A 26604-nucleotide genomic window follows, 5' to 3' on the forward strand; every position below is an offset into this window, starting at 1 on the left:
CTTTTTCATAATACAATTGGACTTCAAAAGTAAGCAGGTGTTGAAGGAAAAGTATCAAAGGGAAAGGAATCATGTTAGTTCCTTCTGAAATATTGCCCAGTTAAAATGCTGGCTATTCATGTAAAATACATTTGCAGCAAGGTGCTTTGAAATGACTTATCAACGCTTGCTTTGGAGAGCACTGCCTCCAAGGTAGCACAAAATGTGAAACTAGCAATGGAAAATCACTATGCCTTTAAAAAAAAAAAAAAAAAGCAATTATTTCTTGCCCTAAGGAAGGGTGTGCCTGTCACTGGGTTGTGTAAGGGGAAGTGGGAACACTGTACTATTAACATTCATGATAAACTGCACAGTTAATCATCATCCAGCTAGTCCCTGATTTCTCTCCTTTTCATTCTGGAGTAGAGGGGTGGTGGTTAGGGGGTTTGTCATTGGAGGGAAAGGGAAATTGAATATTTAATGTGGCTTTCTTTATGACAAGGCACTAACATGACTCCCGTCTGTATTTAAATGCTGTCCCCAGGTTACGACTATGGCTATGTCTGCGTGGAGTTTTCACTCTTGGAAGAGGCCATCGGATGCATGGAAGCCAACCAGGTTGCTTTACACTTCGGTCAATGCTGCTAGAAGATTTTAAAGATTTTTTTTTTTGGTGGGGTGGTGGAAAGCCAATGAGGTTTTTTTTGAACCATTCAAAGGAAGATCTGTTCTTGTATAATACATAACACCGAGGTTTAAATGTTGTTTCCAGAAACTTGTAAAAGGCTTAGAAATGCCAGTGTGAAAGCGCTGCTGGACACCAAACGGTCTGCCCTCCTCCCTAGTGTATGTTGGCACACTGGCTAGAGTCAGAGGCTGGTGGCTGACAGACGCCTAACGCAGGTTTTGGCCCCGATGCTTTTCTACTCACACTGAAACCCAGTCAGAAAGAGCTCTGCTAGCATTAAATGCTTCCCCCGGCTGTGCGTGCACACACACATACACATGTGACTGTAGGTGAGGCCTCTGGTTTGCAGCTCTGAGTCAGCTATGACTTGCACGCTCCACTTTTCCATATGCCTTGTGAGTGGGAGAGATTCTTAATTGTGCGTCTCCCCCATATCTACCTTGTCCTTTGGCAAGCTGGAGCTGCAAACATGAGGACTACCCTACGTGCAGTTGCGCCTGGTAAATCTGAATGGTTCCAGCCCTTAAAAATGTAAAAGGGCTTAAATCCCCAGTGAAGAAGTGGCCAAGGGGAGCCTTTACTCTGACCTGATGTTTGAGGCTAGAGCTGTTGTCCGCCATACAAGAGCAAGATGCATAAAATTTGTTAGACAAAACGTAGATTCCCATCTCATACCACCCTCTCTGTGTCTTGGAACTGCAGGTGGTGGATCATGCAAGAAAAAACACTAATGATTGATCCCCCTTCCTTCACTATATCCCTTAAATCTCCTCTCTGCTGCCTTCTTCCTCCTAATTGGCCTGAGTAAGGATCCATATCAATTATCTAAAGCCTTTTTACCTGAATCCCAAGTCTTGCTGTCACAGGAGGAGAGTCATGAGTCAAATTCAGAGCTGTGCATCTGCAAAAATGTACTTACAGTTAATGAGTCTTCACAGCTGGGGTTTCAGAGGTCCCACTAAGTGCTCACATTTGCCTCTATTTTCAGTTACAGAGGTATTGCAACGTACAAAAATGTTCTACAGAAATAATTCTGTTGCTGGGAAAGAGCCTGGTGCATTCCCACTGGGGTGGTGGTGGTGAGCACAGAGAGAGAAGGCTCCAGAATTAATTAATATTTTTAACATCTGTGACAATTTTTATTTCCCCTTCAGTGTTGCTACAATTCCCAATTTATTTTGTTGACACTGAGGAATTTGTAATTATGTATGACATTCCTTTTAACCAAATGCCTCTCCATGTTCTCTCCACAATTCTGCCCACATGAAATAACGTCTCCCTACACGAGAGCAATTCCCAAATACCTGGGAATTTGGAAATTCCTCTTTTTTCTGTTGCTGATGCCTGCTTTGTCCCTTCTCCCGTTTGAAGCATCCCTGTGTACTTGGACAGGTGTGTCACTTGATCAGATTTGGTCCATTGCTACAGCAAAGAGCCTGTAAGCACCAGTCCTTAAACTGAACTGAGTGCCTAGACATGCCTAGTAAATCACTGTACACCATGCACCTGAAGAAGTTCTGGCTGGCGTTCAACTGCTGCTTACATTGACCCTCCCCAGCAACAGTTATAGCAGGCCTTTCAGGCTGGATAATTTTTTACCATGTTTTCCTTCCAGCATTCAGGCAGGGTGCTGCCAGAACCCTGCTAGCAGTGGGGTGATGGTCCCAGCCCTGCACAGGGGCGTGTCAAAACCAGATAGGGTGTGAAGTTTTCCAGTTTTCCTTCCTGCTCTAAGTGGCGGCTCTGTGTGTGTGCAGGGGAAACCTGGAAGATGGAGTGGTTGGAGGGGCCTGCAAGTGCCAATCTTCACTGTGTTTTGGTAGAGCTACAGTAGTTTGTAATTAGTGAAGCAAGAAGTGTGCTTTTTGGGGTGATCCAAGCTATATGAATTTGGTCAGGAGAGTTGTAACCTCTGGATTGTCCCACATAGATTAATTTATCGAATTTGCTCTTGAATGAATATGAAAAAAAAAAGGCCTTCTAATTACTTAAATTAAAGGGAAAAAAAAAAAAAAAGCAGTAGTAATATTTGTATCTGACCTACTGCAAAGGAGGGAGCTGACTTTTAATTTCTCAGTAAAACCCAAATAGAGATATTCGGAGAGTTGTGCAGTTCAGTTGTCCTTAGACAGTAGATATCCCATTTTAATATCTTGCAGGGTAGAGCTGTAAGATTATCTCCTTAGATTGAGAATTAATCTACATTTTTACAAGCTACAAAAACCCAAAACCTATGTTAGTTAAGACGTAGATTCTTTGATAGTTCAGTTATTTTCAGAAGGTTATCAGCTATCCCTGTCAAATTCAGTCGCTTGTGAGAGCATAAATAGCAAAACAGTGTCAGCCCACAGTGGCTTCCTAGTCCATCACTAGTCAACCTGTCTCTTTCTCAGTCTTCTGTAGGCTGAGAATAAATAGCTTTCGCAGAGACAGCGTTTTTTGATGCTGTTTAATGTCTGTTTAACTGCCCCTGCCTGAAGAACAATTTGCTGCATCCCTATATTGTCTAATTCCTATATTGTGAAATCCTTTTGTTTTACTCAGCACAGACCAGCACCCACTTCAAATCGTTCCCAAATTTGCTAACTACAGATTTACCAGGTCCAACTCCCTCCGTTCAGTAAGCCTAGCATGTGTATGTGACCGCTAAGGTTTGAGGGGGCTTTCTGTTAAGTACATTGTGATAAGGAAACATCCATCTTCTACGTTGCCCTAATTCGGTAGGAGAGTTTCATTCTGCTTGTATTAATTGCTGCAGCTAAAGTAATGAAAATGCCCTCCTTATTAATTGCTTTGCCTTGTTGATCGTTGCGTTGGCAATTTATGACAGCTCAAGGGTCCATCTGACGTATGTGGAAGGAAACGTGATGGCTTGCTGCTCTCACTATGCCGAGGCGTTGGGCGGCAGGTTTGGCTGGGCGAGGCGCCGGCTGCCAGCTCTCCTGCTGGTCTGGGGAGGCTCTTTGCCCCAGTCGGGCAGACGGGCTGTTGAGTCGTTTTGCAGAACATGGGTGCAGCCCTTGGTTGCAGCCTGATGGTTGTGATGCTCCTCTTGGTCTCTTGTTAGAAGTTGGCTGTCGTTTGACTTTTATGAGAGGAGACCTCTTTTCTGTCTGAGCTGAGCTGCTTTTTCTTTGGCGAGGCACAGGTATTTTGAATGCAAAATGGGGTTTCTGTCTGCTAAGTCACATGGCTTCTCCCAGATAATATTTCCCTCCTTTATTCTCATTTTGTGAGGTCATAGTGTGGTGTGCCATTTATCTTACTGCATTTTCTTTGTATTAAGGGTTGGTGTAGCCCATGGTGTAGTAGCGTTCCCGTCTGGGGCCACCAGACTGCTTTCTTGGGAGACAACTTTGGGAATACATCCCACATCTCTTGTTCTCCATATGTGTTGCGATCCCACTGAGTACATGAATTCTCTCTTGCACTCCTCCTTCATCTGCAGAAAAAACACATGTAATAAGCTTGTCATTGGGCCCAAGAAAATCAGGTGGAAAATGAAGTACCCTTCTTGTATTGTCACGGATCATGAAGGCAGGTGAAGGAGGAGAAACGGAGAGATCCCGTCTCTGCTGCCCGGATATTTTACTGTCTTAGCTGAGGTGTGGAGCTGGCTGTTATACATATGGAAGCAGAAGAAGCTTTTTTCAAGCTTAGGAGAAAACTGTTAGTCTTGACTGACTATGTAGTATTGTCTCCAAATCCTCTCAGGCCTCAAACTTGGCAACACTGGCAGCGGGATATTTCCTAGCTTTTGTTGCTAGTAACTAACATCTTCGTAATCCTTTTCTCCTGTTTCTTAAGTAAGAGGGCAAAAATGGGAGAGCTATAGCATGAAGTTTGAAAAATACGTACTCTGTATATTATTGTGGAGGTCTCCAGGCATGTGCTACAGTGGTTGTTCCAGGACTTGCTCTTGTCCCTTACTGTACTGAAACCGGCACGTTTCAGAGAGCGGTTTCCCCTGCATTGCTGTGCTGTCCTGGTTCAGCTCGCTGAGCACTGCGACACCTCCGTTCCCTGCTTGCTTCTTGCTGGAGAGGGTAAGAGGATGCTTACTGGATTTTGTGGGTGATCACTTTACTTGAGCACATCCCACCACCATGCAACTGGAAGCACCAGCTGTGTGTTTCTCCTGTTCTGAGCCTGTCCCCTTTTATCCATTCACTGCAGTGCTTTTCTGCATTTAGTGTGAACATAGCTTCTGGTACAGATCAGACTTCACAGGCTTTTCACTGTAGCTGTTGGTGCTAAAATCCACGAGATGCTGTGACAAGCAGGCAAAGCCTAGGACTTTCTGTCCTGAAAACATTTGCAGTAACCAGTCACAACTCTGTATGGCTTCCCATTTAAATACAGAAGGAGCTTGTGGTTATCCTGAGAATACATTCGCTCTGGTGGCCTGTAGCCTGAGAATATTTATTGAAGCCTGTGGTGCAAGGAGTGTGTTGCAATTCGTAAGAGAAAATGTGTGTCCAAACATCAAAAATAATTGTTTTGCTTTTGGTAGGATATGACAAGTTGTGGAGTCTGGCATTTTTTTCTAGAATCTGCAAAATGCCCCCTGTAACGGAAGATGACACCTGCCTCAAGTGTATTGTCACAGGCTGTCTGGTATCCATCATTGCTTGACAATGTCACTCCATCTCTTTAGCTTTAGCCTGCTGTTGAGGGTGGTGGTGGCAGTGGAATGTGTCCACAAATACACTGAAATTTGGTTGCATGTTAGGCCAAGAGTGCTAAAGATGGTCTTGCTTTTGATATGTCCTCCTTGGATTATCAGCTGACACTATCTTCTGCTTTTCTTGTTGTATATTAGTTGTGTGGATTTTGCTCAGGTTGCATCATCAGCACACATCTTTTTTGTTCCTTATTAAACCTGTCTTGCTTTTGACTGTGTGGCTTCTAGTATTAACCTTTTGGAGTCTTCCACTTTGAGTGTGTGTATAGAAAAGAGAAAGGCTTGTATATCTAGGCAGTGTTTCTTCTGTAAACTTCCTAATGATCTGGGAAATATGCACATTATGGAGTCATTGTGACCTATGGAAAGTTCCCTTCGTAGGCTACTTTGTAATTAGATGAGTGGATTTCCAGGCAGCAGAGCTGATTTGGTGTTTTTTTTGTGTCTCATTCAGTGTGTGACCTTGTCACAAGCTCACCCTGGTCTTACATCACCGGGGCTTGACATGTTGAGTCAATCATTTGTTCATTCCCACTTGTGTCTCACTAATCACTGCATCGTACCGTCATTTAACTGGAGTTGTAAGCCTCAGATCTGTATGGAAGTCTGCAGTGGGAGGCTCCTAGTGCTGGGCAGGCACTTGCTTGTGAATAAGCAGTCGGATCTGCCTGCGACGACCTGTGATGGGGCTGGGTGTGTGGGTGTACACGTGTATATCCTGCAGTGATGTTGTGATAAATGCACTGTCTGCTTTTCTGTTCAGAAGGACTGACTTAATCTCTGCGTGCCACAGAGACCTTCCTTGTGCAGAGAAGGGTGTGTTCTGTTGTAAAATGTAACTGCCAAAAAATTCTGGTACTGAAAATACTTCTTGGGACCATCTTCTCTTCTGTCATCTCAACATCTTCTGTCATCTCAACTCTTCAAGCTGTGTGAATTCTCTTTCTTCCTTTGGCACAGGAGGTCATAAGAGATCTTCTGCCAAAGACTTCACACGCTCCTCCTTCAGCCAGTGGTAGCTGCCCATCAATGTGTTTTTTCTAGCCCTACCCAGATAAAAAGACTACAGCCACCTTCTTGGCAGCTCTGTCCTGCTTTGCCTCAGGAAGCAAACCATGCTAATCAACCTATTTTAGACGTGCACTTTTAACTGGAAGAGCTGTGAAGCAGCATCTTCTTGCTCTATTTGTGTGATCTCAGCTTGCCATGTCCCTCTACCTTCCTGCTTGTATTCCAAAATACTGTTCTTTTTTCCTTCCTCCTTTTCTCCCTTACCCTCACCTTACCCATGTGATGAGGATTGTATGTGTTTGCTGCTGTTGAACTGCTGCTCTGCAATGGGATTGTCCCAGAGGACAGCTTCTGGGTGAGCTGCTTAGAGTGTGCAGCAGATGCTTAAGCAGGACTTCCTTAGTATCTCTGGCTGCTTCTGGAGACGTCTGGCCCAGCAGGGTTAACTCAGGTCTCAAATATTGCTGTATATTTCTGATTTATCTATTTCATGTGCTGAAGTTCGTTTGGGGTGCTGTATAAATAGGTTGTTCCATGTAAAGCATCCCTCCCTACCCTTCTCTAAAATGAAACTTCTTTCTCTCTGGCCCCTGGGCATTTGTGTTCTGGTTATGGGTTTGTTGGGATTTTTTGCTGGTTGACATCAACAAATCTGTGTGATGATGTGTCTCTGAAATACCCTTTCTTTCCCTGTAGATCTCAAATGCCTTGTTAATCAAGTTTTTTCTCTGTTCTATTTCTGGTGTCAGGAGCTTGAACTGGCACATGTTAAGGAATAATGTGATTTCCTGAAATTTGTTTAAATAACTTGTTCCATGAGTTGATTGCCAAGAGAAGCGTCCAGTCCTCAGGCTGATTGATCGTATGATGTGATATACCAGTACTTGCAGTGCATCACTCACTCCTCTTGGGTACCACGTGCCGCTGGGCAGCACCCAAAGATGCGTGGGGGTGGATACTCCCTACACTGGTGGCTTGAAGTGAGGAACCACCGTTGGGCAACTGGACCTTTGGTCATGCCCAGCATGACTGTTGTAAAAATGGGGGTACTTGAAACCTTTTGGTTATGAATATGAAGTGCAACATGTACTACAGAGAAGTCTGCTTTCTGCCCCTTCTGGAGGGGTAAAGTTGTATTGTAGAGCACTCACTGGCAGAGCAATGTGTAAGAAATAGCTTTGTTTCAGTCATTGTCAACACGTGAAGTGTTTTCCTGAGTGGCACGGCATCTGGCACACTCACCCTCTGAATTCATTTGTAGGTGAGATTTTGCCTTGAGTTAGAAAGGATTTGAAGTAGTTGTTGGATGCATATGCAGGATACAGATGCTACCCTGTCTGTGTAGCTATCGGGTGCTCTCCTCCTAATGTGTTAGTGGAACAGCTGTGTGACAATGAGAAGATCTTAGTCACAGAAGCTACATATAGGTGCAGATCCACCTTAAAACGAAGAGCCATGTTTTACTGCCAGCTGCTCTTACTCACAGATTGTATGTTTTTTATTGTGTTCGCCTTCATGGTTGGTTGATTTTCTACGAAGATCTGTAGAAACTCTGAATACATTCTTGTTTAACTGTTAGGAAGGTGTTTATCATTGTAGTCTCAGAGTGCTTCAAAGGAGTATGGTAAATCAGCTGTAGGATAGATAGTGTGTTGCCACAATTGGTAGGTTGTGTACATGGTCAAAAGGTGGTTTTGGATTAAGATGTAAAATCCCTCAATCAAGCTCTTATATGAAGGTTAATAGGACTCATGCCACTAGTTTGCTTTGCTGCTTTTGAATTCATCCTTTAAGTAAGCTGGTGGCCAACAGAGCTGCAGATGTGCTCTCAGAAATTCCTTCTGTACACTTAGAAGTGGATGGTGCTGATGGTATGACTGAAGTTACTTAAAGGAGATACGGAGGCAAAGGGAGGGAAATGTCTATATGGGTTCAGTTTATATGAATAAAGGCATCTCAGGGAGCACACCATAGTTTTTGTTTCCAGAGCAAGACCATTTTCTATCATGGTTTTGCCGTAATGGTTTACACAAAACCTGTCACTGAACAAGACAGTGGTCCTTCTCAGCCCAATCTCAGCAACGTCGAGGGGAACACCAGTTATGTTTTACAAGTGTATGAGCCAGATTATAGCACTAAGACTCCATCTGGACTGTTTTGATAAGTGGGAGCACACCAAAATGTTGTTGCAGTTTTTGCTTGATGAGTTGTTTTTGTTAACTTCAGCATCAGAACTGTTCGTTCATGCTTTTATGCTATCTCAATGGTGGCTGCTTTTCCATTCCTTGGTGCACTGTTGATGTTGAATTGCTGGAACAGGGAGGTAAAAGGTTGAGTCTAGAGGCTGAAAAAAAAAAGTCAAACTAAACACTCCCTGGGGTGAAGGAATGAAGAAGCACTCTTTCCTTCTTTTAAAAGAGCAATGGTCTACCTGCTTTTCTGCAGAAATGATGTATATTTTTGCATAACTATGGTTATGATAGTGAGAGAGAGCTGGAATTCCCTTCAGATGTGGATTTTAGTCTGTTTTCTCCCCAGCTGAGTTTGTGTTGGACTTTTGCAATGTAAATCATGGAAGTTTGGCTACCTTGAATTGGGGTACATCTGAAAATTGTCCCTTGAATTTTGCCATTTTCTGCTCAGGTTATGAGGCTCACACAAGTAAAAGATTAAATTCAGATGTTTCAAGTTTGAAGATTCAAGATCAGAGCAACTTTTACTTCTGAATTTCTGTTTCTATCTGACAGTAACTGGGCTGTTAATGTTCCTGACTAGAAATGAAACATGATTACAGTGGAAAATGGGGTCTGACATGCCTGAGCGGACTTTTGTATCATTATCCATCAACCGTAGGCAACAAGGGAGCAGGTATTTAACACAGAAGAATGCACAGTTATTATCTGCCCCATTCCCCTGCAAACCACAGGGCACCTTAAAGACCCTTACTGAAGTGTTAATACCTACAGAGATTGCAAGAAGCACTGCGTGCTACAGGATCAGAGATCAGGAGCACTGCTGCTGTTCTGTGTCTGTGCAGGACAAGAAAACACATTAGGTGGAAGAGCACTGAGGGTGCTGGCAGACAACAGCCCTCTACATGTCCAAGGAAAGACACAAACTTCCCCTCATTCTCTCTTGTTTCAGAGGGGGAGACTTTCTTCTTGCATCATATCTGGTGACCTGTTTAACCCAACATGCAGGAATGGGACAGGAACTGAGAAGTCCTCAGTATCACTGTGACCAGCTTACTGAATCTGGCTGCAATTGCCCCCAGAAGAGGGCAAGGGGGGAAAATCCTGATGCCATTTTGTACGAGGAGACAAGAGGGATGTAGAAAGTTCCTCCTGGCTTCTGCAGAGGCAGAAGCTGTACAGTGAAGCATCTGATGTAAAGTAGCATTCTGCCTTAAGGTCTGCTTTGCTGTGCTGTCGCACTGTGTGTATTTCTTGACAGCTACCAGATGTTGCATCCAAGTGTCCTGCATCTCCATCACTTCAGTCCACCTGTAAGTTTAGTTATGTCTTCCACAGGATGAACAGACAGCTTCCAGAAGTAGATCCCCCAAAGGACAGGGGTCTAAAATCAAGTGCATCATGTAATGAATTACATCTTTAATGAGGGTCAACGCTATAAGGCTGTAAATATGAGATTTAAGTATTTAAATCTCTGAAACTGTCTTCTTTAGAACAAGAGGATAAAAGTAACTCTCTCCCGTTTTCATAGACAGCAGGGGAAATCTTAATTTTTGTGATACAGAGTCCACGTCTTAGCAGGAAATTAGCAATATTCAGATGGGCTTCATGTACCCAATTTGAGCCAGGATGGCAGTAAAGGCCCAAGCAAACATTTGATGTACTTTTCCATCAAAGATCTCAGGAGCAGAGTTAATAGAGAAAGTAATTTTGAGTCCTCGGAATCCCAAGATGTATTTTCATACACATAAAATCAGGTTGAGAAGTCTCACTAAGAAGCTGTCTCACAGAGCAAAGCTGTACATTAATGATATCATGACTAAGGTATTTTACTGTCTCTAGTCCTAGGTTTTTGAAAGCCTGATTGATTCTTCACAGCTTATGATATCACTGGAGAAGAGAGCTGAGGTGGTTTGTTGTTTTTATTTTTTACCCCTGACAAGGCGTTCTGTGCCTGGTCCATGTGAGGTTGGTGTTTGTCCTCTACCACCGCTTGCTTCTTTGCCCATTACACTGATTTAGCTTGTCTGTTTTTCTTCTTTCTGGTGTGTACCAGGCCCATCATCAAATGTAAGAAGTGAATTCCAAAATGTTGACTAGCCACCTCTTAGTGACAGGCGAAGGACTAATCCGTCTGATTCTGAGAGGAGCAGCTGAAAGCATCACCTCTGGCCCTTCAGTGCTTGCTGCCGGGAGGTGAGCAGCCGCCCACCTCCGTGTCTGCCTGCCCTTGGTCTGCACGGGCCCATCTCTGTACTGAGCCGCCTGGCTTGATACACCCCCGGGTATTGGGGTCCCACAAGAAGTTCAAGTGGCGATACCTGAGCCACCCACTGCTGTGCTGCTTATCTGACAGTTTAAGGATATGTCTGTACATGCTGTTTCCCCTTCCCAATCCCTTGGGAATTCAGCCAAGCCGGGGCACATTTGACCCAACAGGGAATCACATTCTTTTCCTTTCTCGGTGTCAGGGTTATCTCCTGCACAGTCACCTCTCTGGCTAGGCTCTCCTGAAGAGCTGAGGTCAGATGCTGGAGCCTCAGAGCCTGGATATTCACATAGAAGAGTTTCTTCTTCTGCCTCTTGCACCCTGACAAGGCACTAAGCTCCTTTCTTCAGCAGTTCTGGGAATTGGCCAGGAAGGAGGGCTCTGGATGTACTTCTGGATATTGTGCAATGCAGTTGCCTGGATGAGCCTCTTAAACCTCAGTGCCCCTGTAAAGAAGGAGCTGCTGAGTCCTATGGGGAGCTGTGACACCCACTAGTGTTTTGTTGCACCCAAGCCAGGCTGGCAGGAGAAACTAATTTCCTTCCAAAAGGCTCAGATAGCTTTTGTTCTTACCCTGTGCCAGGTTTCTTGGGCAAATACTGACCAAAGAGTTTAAAGCAGCTCTTGTCTAAACACCTCCTGAGAAGAGCTCTCTTAAGAGGTAGCAGCTGCTCAGATGTAGAAATTGGTACAGGCACCAGCCTGAAGATGCACTGGATGCCTTGTGATTCTGTCCACATGTGACAGTTAAGGATCTGGATTTAGCTTTTGGACAGGCCACCTCAAGGTCATGGTGACTTGCTGGGAATCATCATTGAGACAGCACAGGTAAGTGTGGCACTGCTGGTGCATTTCCCCTGGCAGCTGACAGGGTTCTTTCTCTTACCCTTTTGGAGTCAGTATCAGGAATCCACTTTTGCGATTAACTGGAAATTTGGGGATGTTGAGAAATTAAGTCTCCAAAGGCAAAACCCTCTTTTCATACAGAGCTGCTCCCTCTTCACAGAGCTTGGGGTTTAGAGAGGCTGTCCTGCAGGGAGCTTCCCTGAGCACTGGCTGCAGAGAAAGCATTGTCAGTGAAGGCTCTGAGTGCTCAATTCAGTGGATGCAGAAGTGAGTTTGGAGGCATGTCTGTCTGGGGGAGCCTCTGGACTGCTCGCTTCTCCATTTACAGTTGGCATGTTCTTGGTGAACGTTTGCTGCTGCACAGAACATCCTGCTCTGTTCACCACACTGGTCAAGAAGTGTTGGAGTTGGTGTGTAATCCCGTGGTTACATGATCTTGCAAAAGGACACACTTTTGTTTGGGTGTGGGGTCTTTAAATGCTTAATCAAATAGGCTGAATTGTCTTGCAATAAATTTACCCCCTTAAGGCAGAGCCTGACTTTTTTCCAGCATGATTTTGCATTGAGATTGCTCTTTAGTGTTTTGATATTGTGGTTTAAGTCTGTGTGTAAGGAACTGGGCCTTTCCTCATTGTTCTCCCAGCTTCCTTATAGCCATTGCTAATTGTAAAGGACCCCTGGGGAAAATGCACAGGAAGGTCCTGGGGTGGATTAGTGTATTGTGCTAATGTGCTTAATCTTTATATTGTTTAACAGCATTATGGGATGAGATGACCTTTGAGGAAGAAGGTAGCTATGTAACAATGCGTTGAGAAATATATCCAGACACTAGACCAGCATTTTGGAGGGAGAAGGGAAATCGCTGTGTTGGGAGCAAAGGAATCTTTGAAGCAGCTGTTGTTCAAACACAGTGGCCAGGAGGTAGACCTTAATGAATCAGGAAAGGAATATAGATAAGGCAGAGCCATGCGGACCCCTCCCCAGAGCCATCTGTGAATGATAATATTCGATATGCTAAATATTTAAATACTCTTAAGTTTTGATAGTTTAAGTAGACTTTTCAAATAGAGGATTCAACCCAATTCATACCTTTTTGCTCACAGGAACCAATGTTTGATACAGAATCATAAAATCATTTCAATTGGAAAAGACCTTTAAGGTCATTGAGTCCAACCATTAAAGGTCATATGCATGACCCTTTTAGCTTACCGCATAATAAGTTCTTAACCATCCATGCTTCTCTTTAGTTACGGAATGAGTGTGCAGACAGAAACACCAGAGTGCAGAACTTGTCCCCCTTTGAGCCGTTATCTCCTGATGCCCCCAGACTCTCACTGTCTGAACTCTGAAATTTCTTCTGACCCCTTTGTACTGTATAGGAAAGCCTTTCATTTTAAAATGTCCATATTTGTCTGGTGATCTTACAATGTTGGTCTGCAAAGATGTCCTCTTCAGAGGGGTGAGGGAAGATGGAGGTTAGAATTATCTGGGCAGGGAGACGTTAGAGCTTTCAGTGGCAGGTAAAAGGTCTGCTTTGCTTCACTGGATCGACGAAAACTTTCAGATGTGTTGAAATCTCCTTAAAGGGTAAAATGCAGAAGCCATTCATATCATCTACCACCCAAAGCTGGCCCTGGAGCATGTGAAGCCCTAGGCACATTGCGTGTTTTCTCAAGCTGCGATACAACTCTGTTATCCTTTCTGGAGCCGTAATTGGGAGCTTGTCTGTACCGACTGTTTTGGTGGTATTCTCAGAGCAGGACTGAGTGTGCTGACAAGTGAAGCAAATGCTGTGTTTAAAAGATAAGCACTTTGAGAGTTCTAACTTGGAAGTGAATTGGAGTTCAAAATTCAGGCAATAAAATGTAGAGAGCTGGCATAGTCTGAAAGGCAATTTCTGTGTATATTTGCAAAAAGGCTATCAGTGGGGGGAGGTGAGTTGTAGAAAGATACTGGGACTTACTTAAAAAGAGTATGGCTGGTATCCAGGGAATTTAGAAATCGTAGGAAGAAAACTGGAGGTGTCTCAGCAGGCTAGATGGGGTATCTGTGGAAACAAGGTACTTAAAGGATGCAGACTGGCACCTTCTGCTGAAGGACAAATGACCTGGATAACCGGGCAGATAGGGAGGCCTGAGGAGGGCTGTCCAGGAGCAACTAGAAATGGAAACCTGTGTGTCATGGTGGGTGGTTCTAGTGCAAGTGGGTAATGGGTTTTGTGTGAAAGGAGTTTGAAAAAGAGGCACTGAGTGCTGTCTGGGATAAAATAATCCTTATATAGCATCTTAATCTGTTATATTTAGTGGCTGCATCTTTAGGACTCTCTAAGTTATCCTCCTAATGCCTCAGTTCTGTGTTACTGCCGATTTTGTTTAATATGCCCATCAGTGATGTTCCTGAAGTTGTGTTCTGCTAACTCGGGATTGATGATGACATCTTTGGGCTCTCAGTCTCTGGCCTTCTCTGACCTTGAAGATGGTGAGTCCTGAGCGTGCCGTGCTGGTTGGCATCAGGTCACTGTTGAAATGAATGCCTTACTGCTAAATGCTTCGAGGTGTTGCCACGTGCTTTTCAGCTGCACAACATTGCTGATGCCCAGGAGCCAAATATCCTCCTTTCCAGGTGACCACTAACACAACGTTTACTCAAGATTCATCTCAGTGTTAGTCTTGATAGAGACCTGTAATAATAATACACAGCAAGGTTGTTTGGATCCACTTGGTGAGGTAACCGTTCCTCAGGGATCTGCCGCTTCTCAGACCAGCCTTTTCCCTGCATATCTTGAATCTTCTACCTTGGCTGTCAGCTACTCAGCAGTAGAGTACTGGACACTGATAGATCAGGCCCATAAAGAGAAGTCCCTGAGGTGCAAATGGCTCAGGGAGCTGGAGAAGGAGGGGGCTGAGAGCCTTGGGGAAAGTCCCACTACGCTAGGAATTTGCTTGTAGTTGCTGTTCCTGTAGGCAGTGCTCTGCAGCAGGCTGGATTGCTCTCATTTCTTCATATCTCCCTGTCACGCTGTTTTCTAAATGTTTAATTACAGATAGATTGTGGTTTGCGGGTTCACATATTTTCTCATCTGCTTTTTGTCAAAGGTAAGCAGATGTATTGCCTGTTGCTCTGTAGAGTTGAGTCCCTTGTAGAGCAGCTGCCAAGGAGCTCAGAGATAAAAACTTCAACATATGGAAAAAATGGGATGAGAAGCCAGTTTCTGTGGCTGAGATGATCTTGTTTTGAAATATATCCAGCTGGTCTCTCATCCTCCCAGGTGTCCCCTCTGCTGTGTCCCAGGAAGCTGTGGCCTCCTGAATTCCACGAGCAGCTGGGGATGTGTGGGCTAGAGGGACCTTTGGTGCCTGACCCTGTCTGCCTGCTTTATCTGAAGAAGAATGAATACCTTAAGGGAGAGAGCCTTGTGGTCTCCCTGCCAGCTTCCCTCCAGCGTCTGCACAGAGATGAGAACCGTGCCTGTGAAATAGGATGTGATTATGTAATTTACATTGTGTTGCGGTTGGGGATTGTTAAATTTGCATTTATAATCCATACTCAAATAGGAGAAAAACCTGAAAGCAGTCTGATTTGCAGTTACAATTAGATAGCCCAACTTCTGCTGTCAGCTGCTTGTCTCCCTGTGCTGTGCTGGCCAGTGCGTTTGGGGGCCGGGACTGGAAAATACCCTGAAGATGGTGAGAGCTCACTGTTCTGGGAAGTGCTGCTGGCACCATGGGCTCGCTCTCCATTCCCAGGCTGCCTCCTGGGGTGCTATCTGAGGCTCCCCAAGGCAATAAATGCTAGTCATTAATAGGTTTAAATAATTTTAAAATGATGGGTGTATAATGATTTTTGAATAACCATCCTAATTATAGTAAATATGTATAAGAGGGCTGAATTAGCATCATGTAAACGAGGTTAGTTCTGGTATTTTAATGTGACTGCTTTGCTGTGCTGCCTGTAAGCATTCTTTTGTCACAATCTTCGTATGCAATTTTGTATCTGTTTGCAAGTGATCTTTTCAGTTCATTTTTAACATGTGAAGCCATGTCAGTCTTCCAACTTGGTTATTACTCAGAAAGAAGGATACCAGAACCTTTCAGTTCATGGCACGGATGTTTTCTGTTTAATCAAACTATGAACAATACGAGGAAATAATTAGCTGAAGTGGTGTTTGGTTTTGTGCATGAGCCAGCCTCTGGAGGAGATCTGAATATGGTTCGCTCGTGGTGCAGGCACGCCCTGCACCCGCTTGGTTTCTGCTCTGTGATTGTAGCCAAGAAGAAAACTTTGTCTTATTACTCCTTGTGGATTTGGGGGCTCCAGAGCTCAGCCTCAATTCTGTTCCGAAGATGACCTGTGCCGCTCCAGGTGTGTCATCTGTAAAGCCGAGGCTGACGATTGCTTTTCCAGTTCTTGAGTCAGGCACCCACAGCCTTACTGTGACAAGGGACGGTGGCTGCGGTTACCATCCCGCTGGAAGAGCCGGAGCACGCTTCCTCCGCAGCGATCCACAGCGGCGCTGGTTGCTACATCCACGTCTCCGTGCGGTTTGGCAGCTCCTGTGGTTGCTGCTGAAGCACCGTGACCCATGGTGTGGAATACTTGGAGAGCTGTCAGCTCATTGTTAAGAGGCTCCAAAGTGAGATTTTACTGAAGGATTTAGTGTTTGGCCAAATTCAGCTAAAGCAGAAGCATGGTTTGATTTGAGGGAGTGTGCTGTGCTCCAAAAGCTCTCCACGTTTCAAATTTTCTAGGTCATTCTTGGATGCTCTAAATTTTTTTTCAGAGAAACAGTTAGCAAAAACTTTGACATTGATGATTTGTATTCTTCTGTCATCTCGGTCTTGGAGAGCATAGAGATACTTTTTTGGCAAGTTCTCCCCCTCCTCAACCCCCAGTCATCATCATTAGAAGGCTGTCAACAAGCATGAAAAATACCAGCATGCCAACTATAAATGCTAATTGACAGATAAGCAGCTGAAGTGGGTAACTCGTGCCATGCCTGACCTGCAGCAGTCTGTCTCCTGGCCCTGTCGGGAGCTGTGTTGCTTCCCTAGGAAGCGTGATCCAAGCGATCTGTGTTCACGTACCCGCGCTGCTCGGTAGCATGCACAGCTTCTGCCCATCTGAGTTAGCTGCGCTCTGTTCGGAGCAGGAGGTGGGCTCTTTCCTTGCCAAAGTAGTACGACTGCAAAGAGGTTAAACTAGAGATGAGTTAAAACCAACCTCACGAGTGTGCATTATGTGTGCTAGGAGCGTGGTCTGTTTTTTTCTTACGGTTAGGCTTACCTTTACCATTTAGATCTTACTGATATTCTTTCAGTGCTTCTGGTTTAACTGCCTTTGGGGACAAAGTGCTTGGAAACTGCTCCAGTAAAACTGGAATTTTGGTGCGAAACCTTGTGCCCAGCTGAAGCACAGCCTCCAAAGTGCTGTTGGAAGGATTTCATCACCTGTGGATATCATGGCTAAGGGATTTTTCCTTTTTCTTTCCCTCTCTTAAAGTAACTTGTTCTGGTAGGGTTTGTCCCTGCTCAGTAAAGGGCTTTGAGATGTTGTTACTTGCTGTGTGTGCGTTCTCCAAACAGGCTTTATGGTTTGATGGCATTGCTCGCATGATGGGATTGCTCAGCTGATCAGAGTCTACTGACAGTACTATTTACATACTAGGCCATCAGCTATCAGTTGCAATAATGCAGATTTTTTAGTAGCTTTAGCTGAAATGGCTTGCATTGAATTGTATCACTTAGACTAGAATCCAGTATTGCAACAGACCTCTAAGCGAAAAAACATGTGTAACTGTGTTTGAAAGATATCGAACAGTAGCATAAATCATTGCTCCCAGCAGTAAAGTCCTGATTCTGTGTTTTGAGGAATTTAGCAATTCAGAGAAAACAGTAGAATCTGCTCGTGCCCTTGGAAATCTAGGCATTTCCATGGCTGAGAGCTCAGTGTTCTAGTCTGCAGAGCTATGCTGTCTTTTAAACCCTTCACTGGTGAGTCAACTGTGTGTTTACTGCTGGTTTTGAGGGGGAGGTTCCTGACTGGGAGGACCAGAGAGACATTTCTGTACCATACTGATTTAGAAAGAAAAGGCCAAGCTGCTCAGAAGTACAAGATGTTGAAAATCCTCAAGGAGAATTAACGGGCATAGTGCAGGTGAGTCAGTGAGATAGGTCCAGAATAAAATGCGTGACTATGGAAGAGATTGTTACAGACTGGGTACCAGACAGTACACATGGCATACCTTGGGCTTACCTTTTTTTTTTTTTTCCCCTTAGCGCTGTTCCCTGAAATTCTCAGAAAATCTTTATGATTTCATGAAGATCTCTTCAATTGAAAGTGTTGATCTGAAAATTAGACTATCATCCAGAACATTTTGCCGAGAAAAGGAAGGAGATATAGATGAAAAAGAATAAGCAGTGACAAGGACTAGATGAAATAAAGGTTCTGAAAATATTTGGGATGGAATCTAGTAACAAAACAGGGGAACGAGGAATTTAAAGTCACTGAATCCTGACAATGTGTGTCATAAATGAAGGACTCATTTTGGAGTGTTAAATGATGATTGCAACCTTGAAAATGACTTTATCAAGAAGAAATCAGTAAGAGAGAGCTTGTTGAAAAAGTGAGCAGGCAATCAGCAGGGTGTTAAGGAAATTAGGGAGTAATTATGCAAGTGACACTTTCTGCAGTCTCCAAGAACTGAATTTGCAGTAGAGACCAGCACCACATGCACTTAAAAAACATTTTCCATAAACCCAAAAATAATCTTAAGTCTTTCTGGCAAGTTTTATCCTCAATGGCTGGTAGAAGGATGAAGCTGTGTGATGGATTGCCCCACCACAGGAAGTGTCCTCAAGTCTAGTTGTCCTCGTTTCCCCAGCCCACAGGCAGGGCTACAGCTGCCTGCTGAGGAGCTGCTGTTTCCGAGGACTTTCGTGGGCTCACGGAGTGGCCGCAGCTCTGCTCATGAGGATGTGCACCCTGCCTTCTCTCCCTGCCTGTGCGTCCTGAGGCAGACACGAGTGTTTCTAGCCTGCTCTCCTGGCACTGCCCGTCCCTTGAGTGTGGGATGGGATGGGATGGGATGGGATGGGATGGGATGGGATGGGATGGGATGGGATGGGATGGGATGGGATGGGATGGGATGGGATGGGATGGGATGGGATGGGCACCCTGCCTGGGAGTGAGAGCATGTCCGTCTCAGAAGGACCAACATTCCCATTCTGGGTGCAGCCGCCAGCAAGGTCTAGGAACGGTCCAGCTTTCTTTGAGGTGAAGGCAAATCCATGCTGGAAAGCAGTGCTTGAACAGCTGGGCAGCAGAAGGGAAACCCCTGAAGTGTTCGACGCATATAGGCCTGGTAGGACAGGATGGCTCTGGTCCATAAAAAGCAGACTGTGGAGAGGGGAGGTGGTGGACCCCGACCTTACAGGGCAGTGTCTTTGGTCTCCAACTTTTCTGCTGCATTTTTTCATAGGGCTTAAAGGATTGTTGTTGTACCGCCACTGAGTGATTCCCTCCCATGAACTCTTCCCTCCTACTTTACATATGCCCTAGCATCTCCCTCATGTTCTGCACAGCAATTTATGCATGGGTGTATCGTGACTTCTGAATAATAACTCTGGGAACTTTTTTCTCGTGTTCATGGTTTGCTTTGGGGGGTCTTGTGTGACTAGGCTACTGGGTCAGAGTACCTGGGAAGCTTCCGACTCACCAGAGGTCCCCAAAGTAGATTGGGGGCATTTACAGCTCCCTGACATCTGTCTGTACCATCCTGCAGTGGGCCAGAAGAGCAGCTGCTCTCCTGTGGCTTGAGAGACCTGGGTCTGAGGCTCATTACTGTCACCAAGTCTTATATTGTGGTATTGGGAAAAACAGACGGCGTGGTCTGGCATTGCCTCCAGTGACACGAGATGTCTCGTGGCTCCGTGCATTTGCGGCTCAGCCTGCATCCTGCATGCCCAGGCATGGTCTCTTGTCCACAGCAGATGAGAGCCAGCAGGAATCCAGTGCTGCTTTTGTGGGCTGCTCTGGGCAAGAGCTGGGGGACTTGTACCTACCTTTTCATTTCACCCTTAAATCATATGCATTTCAGCAAAGCATGTGGATTCCTTGGGCTCCTGACATCTCTCCAAAGCGTCATGCATGGAGCTGAAAGCAGTGTGTCTTTGTAGGCAGTGGAGCTCCCCTGCTGCTGCAGCACAGGTCGAGGCCAGCCCCACCAAGGACTGGCTGCAGAGCAGCAGCAATGATGGCTGTGGGGCCAGTGGCCTTGCCACGTGCTGGCATACTTCTCTGAAGGAAAGCCAGGGTTTCATGAGAGACATGAAGACTAACCCAAGTATGAAAATTCTCTCACCTCAGTGGCATTTTTCCTTGTATTCCTCCTCAAGTAGCTGACTTGAGGCCAGCCTGGTGGTGGCTGGTATGAAGGAGGCTGTCCAGCTGCCCCTTTCCAGCATGTGGACAAAAGCAGGTCAAAGCAGTTTCCCTCTTCTGCTCTGGTTACTCTGGCTGCTCTTCCTGGGAGGTGGCAAAGCCTCTTCTGCCTAGTTCCTCTGGAGCTAATACTCAGAGTTGTAGCCCCGTGCTAGAGCAGGGCACAGGCAGTTTCCCTTCCACTTCCATGGCAAAGCTCCAGCTAACTGAACTGGGAGACTTTCTCCCCCTTTCACCCTGTTTCACTTGCAAAACCTTTAGGAACCAGAGCTTTAACCCTTTTCTTTGCCTCTGAGGAATCTGCATGTGCTGGGCACATTCGTCATTTACCCCCTTGTCTCAACAGGGAACTCTTTCGATCGGTGGCAAAGAAGTGACCCTTGAGTACACTCCGTGCCCAGAGTTTTGGCGCTGCAAACGTGTAAGTATGCGATCAGAGAGCTGTGTTGTGCTTCCCCTGCTGGCTCTCATGGCAGTGGCAGCAGAGAGGAGTGTTAGATATTTGCTCAGTGGCTGAAGGTCCTTAAGAATAATACCCATCCTGAAGCTCATACCTCTTCTAAACTTCTGTAGTTTTCTCTACCTTGTTTTTGGTACCACCTATGAGTGCATGTTGCTTTGGTACAGGTATTATACAGTGTATTATGCACTGAGCAGTTTTGTCCTTATGCAGCCGTTTCCTTTTAACATGTGGGGAAAATAGTGTGTGAATCCCTTCTCCTTAAAAACCAAAATGAGACAGTGATTCTTCCAACTGGAATGGAACAGGCTTTCACTCTGGTTCACATGTGTAACTGCAAGTGTCTTCACTGCCCCGATAACCAGAACTTTCACCAGCCTAACAGTGCAAACCAGCCCTCTGTCTCATGTGGGAGCCTGTGATCTGGATTTGCGTGTAAAAAGTACAGCAGGGAAGAAAGCATGGAAATGAGTCCAAGTCCAGGCAGCAGTTAGTACAGACTGGAACTGGCCCATGTCTGGGGAGGCACAGTTGCCCAGGTGTCAGTTTTGTTCCCATGCCCTTCCTGCAGCTCTCCCAGAAGAGGCACTTTGAGCTGCAGTAGGCTGGGGAGGAGGAGTGCTAGAGCAAAGGGCAGGGTTGCTGCCTGCATTCCCACTGACTGCACACCAAGAGGTTGCAGCAGGGCGGGAAGGGATCAGTTCTAGTTAGACTTTCACCTCGGCCATTGGATCGCACTGGGCTACAAAGACCCTCATCCAGGCTAATTGGATGCACTCCAGCTGCCAGCAGGGCCGTTGTTCGGTGCCTCATCTGTGCTTCCAACGCTCCAGAGATCAAGTAGAGACAGAAGTTTCAGGCAGTGGTTTCACAACAGCTCTCGGTACAATGAGAAGCAGCTGGAGTGTGTGTCCCTACTGTTGCTGTGCGTAAGCATGGCCTGAAAGAGCTTCCTTGTGCCTCCGAGCGTTTGCAGGGCTTCAGTTAGAGGAAAAAAACATGTATGTAAGAGAAGCACTGGATTTACAAAGAGCTTGAAGAGGAAGGTAGGAATGCTGTGTTTGGAGAGAGCTGTGAAGATGGGGCACTTGGCTCTTTCCACGGTGGTTCTGAGTGGGATAACCATCCGAGCCTGTACAGCTCTACCTCTTGGTTTAGCAGACACCTCTTCACTGAATCTTCCTGTGCAGCAAATTACATCAGTATCTACAGTTTAGCTCAGATAAGGCCTTTGTTAGGAGTGAATTGAGATTGGAGAATACAAAAGTAACTTTGGGTCCTTTGAAACAACACGGTGGCTAGCAGTATGGTGCCTAGCATGCAGCTTTTTGGTCCAGCATCACTTGAGAGGGGGAAGGTCCCATCTCGAGGACTTGTGAAGTACCTCCACGGTGTGAACAAATCTGTGCTCAGAAGTTGTATGAAAATCCTGTTCCCAAGGCAATCCCAGTTGTGAGCCATGTGAGCATTTCCCTTCCATTCCAGCCAAGGCTCCTGCTGCCATTACTCATCCTGTCTCTCAAGCTCTCACTGTAACTTTTCCATAGCTTTACTTACTTTCTGAAAGCACTGCAGAGTCTGGCATTCTGGAGTAGGTTGTACCCACTGCCTTCAAAACATGACTTCCTCATGCTGTCCATCTTCCATTGCAGTGTAAGGTGTGTACTGTGGGCTACAGATCTTCCTGCTCCTATTGCAAGCTCCCAAGAGATGGTGAGTATATCTGGTCCCCTGTGCTTGGTCGGTTAAAAGTTTCATCTGCCCTGACAAGTAAGTTTCTCTTCTGGCTTCCCTGTGTCATCCCTCTTGGTGAACTAGCTGAGCATTCTGTAGGAGGATTATTAGTTTTGGTTCATTTAGACCCTTTTCCCTGTCCACACTAAAGATGCTACATGTAGATGTGTTGCTACAGGGTCCTCTGTTCTTGTGAGGCTTGGTGGAGAGGTATCTTAGTGCACAAATCCTTTCCTTCCTAGTGCTCCGACATTGTCCTTCATCCACAGAGTTACAGGTTGTGTGTCCTCCAGGACTGTGCACTAGCCATAGGTGAGATGGCTTCCCCTCAGCCCACCTTCCTTGAGAGATGCAGCTGCACATTTTTAGTGTTATTCTTGTGAGGCTCTCAGATTAGAGGTGAGTCCAGGATTTGAATTGGTGAACTCACCTTTCTGACTGTAAGAAGTGCATGGATAGGAGTTCTGCTCCTCCAGGAGCTTCTCCTCACCCCACCAGCACCTCTGCTTTTTGGGGTGGGAGGGCATGAGAGCCAAAATGCTCCCTTGAGGATCCAATTTCTTTGGGATGAGCAGGTATTCCAGTCACTCTGTAAGCTTTGACTCTGTGTCTTTGAGCAGACTTCCGACATTTTGCATTTCTTACACGCATACCCCAGGCAGAAGGGCATTAAAATAACTGCTGATGCAGAGCTCTTTATTTACTGAAGCACTGTCCCTGTGGTTGTGCTTTCCTTGCACTGTGGCTCCTCCATCAGCATTATGAAGGCAAATTTCGCGTTGCTGGCCCAACACAACTGTGGGTTGTAATAAAACTGTCGAGGGGCAAATTAAACAGAGCCTTTAAGATGCTGTGAAGACAGATTGTGGTGCATGCTTCTTACTGACCTGCTTTTGTTGATTGTAAAAAACATGTGTAATAAGGTAACCTCTCTATGACTGTCCTTTAGTTGCTGGGTGAAACAAAACAACTCTCTAGGCATATATTGTCATTACTGCAGCTTTGCATGAGTTCTTGCATGCTTTGTGACTGATGGTCTTGAAAGGGACTTTAATATGCCTCTCTTACAGGGAGCAGATCAGGTCCAGAGTCCAGAGGTGGTTCTGAGGGAGAGGATGCATCAGCTGAGCAAGAATTCAGTAAGAATTGCTCTCCCCATCTCCGGGGTTGTGCTCATTTTTGTGTGATTTGCATGGGCAGTTTTTGCAGCTGCATGTGCAGACTGGTTTCATATGCAAATTTTACGTGAGGTTCTGCTCGTGAAGCCAAAACTCTGCACGCTGCAAACTGCAGACAAATCAGTGCAGGCCTGTCCAACATGAGCTGTGCTGACAGCCAAGCAAGTCAGTGTGCAGCTTTCTCAACGTTTATGTGCAAAATTGTCATGTGTTCTGCTGTGCTGCCCACTGCCCAAACAGAATGAGAATGGGAAGGTGCTCTGGGGGGACGTGAAAGAGTGAAGCTTTGCTGTGCCAAGTCTTGCACTCTCATTTTTCTCATTGGGGGAGAGAGGCTTCAGCAGCCTGTACAGGGCTGGTGATGTCTGACTTTGCAGCCCCACAGCTTTGGCTTCCCTTGCCAACAAGCTGTAGAAGCTCAGGTGGGGATCTTGAAGTGAAGCCAGATGCTTCAGAGGCCTTCAAGCACAGAAATTTGATGGGATTTATCTTCTCAGTACGCATAGCTAGGCTGGGGGGCAGGGTGTTTCCACATAGTATCTGCCTCATCTGTGGTAAGTAGGCACCTGATCAAAATCAGTGATTATATTATGATGCATTTGATTTAGTGATCGTAGGGGTCTGCACCCAGTTTTCCTCTAGCATAGTGTCATGGTATAAACCCGGTTGGCAGCCGAACCCCACGCAGCCGCTCGCTCACCCTCCCCCGACCCGGGGAATGGGGGATGGAATTGGAGGAGTAGAGGGAGACCTATAGGTTGAGATAAAACCAGTTCAATAATTGTAATAAAATAAACCAATATCAATAATAGAAAGTACAAATGGGTAATGCACAATGTGATGGCTCACCACCCACCGACAGATACCCAGCCCATTCCTGGCTAGCAATCCTGAAATACCAAGATCCCACAAGCTCAATCCCAGAAGCAAGAGAGAACCCCCTCCTTCCTGGCTGCCTGTCCTCTATACACTGAGCATGATGTTAGATGATATGGAATATTCCATTGGCTAATTTGGGTCCAATGCTCTGGCCGTGCTCCCTCCCACCTTCTTGTGTACCTGCACACGGGCAGGACATGGGGAGTTGGAGAGTCCTTGATCTCTCAGCAACAACTGAAAACATCAGTGTATTATCAGCATTCTTCTCATACCAAATCCCATAATAAATCCAAAACACAGCACTATTCTAGCTACTAACAAGAAAAATTAAAACTATCCCAGCCGAAACCAGGGCACTAGTTGATATTGCTCAGCTATGGGCGTTCAAGAACACATCAGGCGTAGTAAGGATGTCACGGCCATGTAGGTTGTCCTGCACATGGGAGGATCCAGACCCATCCCTGATTCACATTTTGCCAGGTAAGAGCCAATCCTAAAAGGAGGCCAAAATGCCTCTTGTCTCTGACAGGAGAGGTCAGGTATAAGAACCCAACATGAAAGCTTGTTGTTCACACACCTTGTATCTGCAGATTGTTAAGACACAGGATATGCAAAGGGCAGAGCAGGTTAGCCTTTTATAAGGGGTGCTGCTGCAGTGGCCGGAAAATAGGAGAAGAAAAATACAAGCTGAAACACTGTATGTGGAACCAGTCCATTTTTCCTCTCTAATAGCAGAGACAAAGCTTGAAAAACCTGAGCAAGAGTTATCAGGACAACCAGAATCTCCAAACCAGCCTATCCAGCCCTTGGTTCCTGCTCCACAGCAGGAGTGTCAGCCTCAGGAACAGGAGCCAAGGAAGAGAGATGAAGGGAGAGAGCGGCGGCCCTCGCAGGAGAAGAGAAGGGACATGGACCGGCACCAGGAGCTGCCTTCTCAGAGAGAAGCAGAGGAAGCAACACCACAGGATGGTGGAGGAAGCAGAAGTGAGTGACACAGGGCCCAGTTTTGGATTTCTCTTACTTGCACTCTGTGAGGCCATCTGCAGAAAGGGCAGCATTTCACTAAAACCTCTGAAGTCTGTTTCTGTGCTGTGCAAACCTGTGGCACCTAGTAATGGTGGGCTGTCCAGCTCCAAAGATGCTGACGAATTGCCTTTAGGAAAGTTAATTCAGGGCAAGCTGGCTTTAGGATGGTGCAGTTAACTTAGCACAGCAGCAAAGGTCTCTGGCCAGAAGTTGCCCTGGGCTGAGCTCCTCTGAGGAGGAGCCTACTGTCGGCTCAGTTTTCTGGGAAGGAAAGGTTAGCAATTGGGGGTGGTACTCTGAGCATCTTGCAAAGTGTAGAGGGAAGAAGCGATGGTTTCCAGACTCAACTGCAAGAAGCCATGCTGTTGCTTGGGGTGGGTTTTGGTTTTGCCTATGCTGTCACAATAAACTTAGACCTGAATTATCTTTTTTTACTACTTTTTCTTTCCTGGCCATCTCCCTCATTGTGCTTCACAGCAATTATGCTGAAGCGTATTACTCGCTTCACCCCACCAGAAGTGATTGTGGGGCTCCTGGCCCCATATGTGCGTCTCTCCACATCCAGCGTGCGCATCATGAAGAACAAGGCTGGACGGATGGGGCAGACCTATGGCTTCATTGAGCTGGATTCACATGCTGTAAGTAGTTTCCTGCTTTCACATGCTCCCCCTGTTGGCATCTATACTCTGTAGAAGTAGAGAAACCACAGAAATGTAAGAAATAGCTGTACTTGTGAGGTGGTTGTTCTGGAGTGAGTCCTCTCGTCTGTTTGTCTGGCTGGGTACAGGGAATAGCTGATACAGCTGTTGCTCTCTGGCTTTAGGAGCCAAAGATTGTTGTCACAATCAGTCATGCTGAGTGAGTTTCTTGCCTTGAAACGTTTCTTTGTAGACCCTCCTAAACTTGAACACCTCTTGCACTGATATTTTGTTTGCAGGGAACTTGAATTCGATGTTTTTTGTCTGCAGAAGGCAAGAATCTTAATTAACAGACAGTCCCACATTGGAGGGTTCGCCTTTGCTGGTTCTGGGTGACTCCCAGACTCCATAGCTGTGCTTTGGCATTGGTCCAGAGGGTGCTCACCAAAACTCTTAGGGGCAACAGCAGCCACGGTGATGCATCGTCTAGCAGCCCTAGGAGAATATAGTCCCTAGCTGGCTGCTGAAAATGGTCATAGGACAAGCAGAGAACCTACCAATGCATTTATCCTTTTTATCTC

At 45.8% G+C, this 26604-nt stretch overlaps 1 protein-coding gene across 4 annotated transcripts in view; it reads left to right on the plus strand.

The window, feature by feature from the left end:
* The window catches only part of RBM6 (RNA binding motif protein 6), a 59755-nt gene that overhangs the window by 22177 nt on the left and 10974 nt on the right, over window positions 1-26604 (plus strand). For 3 of the 4 annotated variants that reach the window (XM_042799511.1, XM_042799512.1, XM_042799514.1), the window contains 6 exons: window positions 524-597; window positions 20455-20529; window positions 22221-22281; window positions 23373-23441; window positions 25092-25343; window positions 25863-26023. In XM_042799511.1, the coding sequence (XP_042655445.1) occupies window positions 524-597; window positions 20455-20529; window positions 22221-22281; window positions 23373-23441; window positions 25092-25343; window positions 25863-26023 (692 nt within the window). The remainder of the gene's footprint in view (window positions 1-523; window positions 598-20454; window positions 20530-22220; window positions 22282-23372; window positions 23442-25091; window positions 25344-25862; window positions 26024-26604) is intronic. The other variant, XM_042799513.1, reaches the window with a different exon arrangement.

This window comes from Tyto alba, unplaced genomic scaffold (genome assembly GCF_018691265.1).
Source record: "Tyto alba isolate M040663 unplaced genomic scaffold, T.alba_DEE_v4.0 Super-Scaffold_3, whole genome shotgun sequence".
NCBI classification, from domain to species: domain Eukaryota; kingdom Metazoa; phylum Chordata; class Aves; order Strigiformes; family Tytonidae; genus Tyto; species Tyto alba.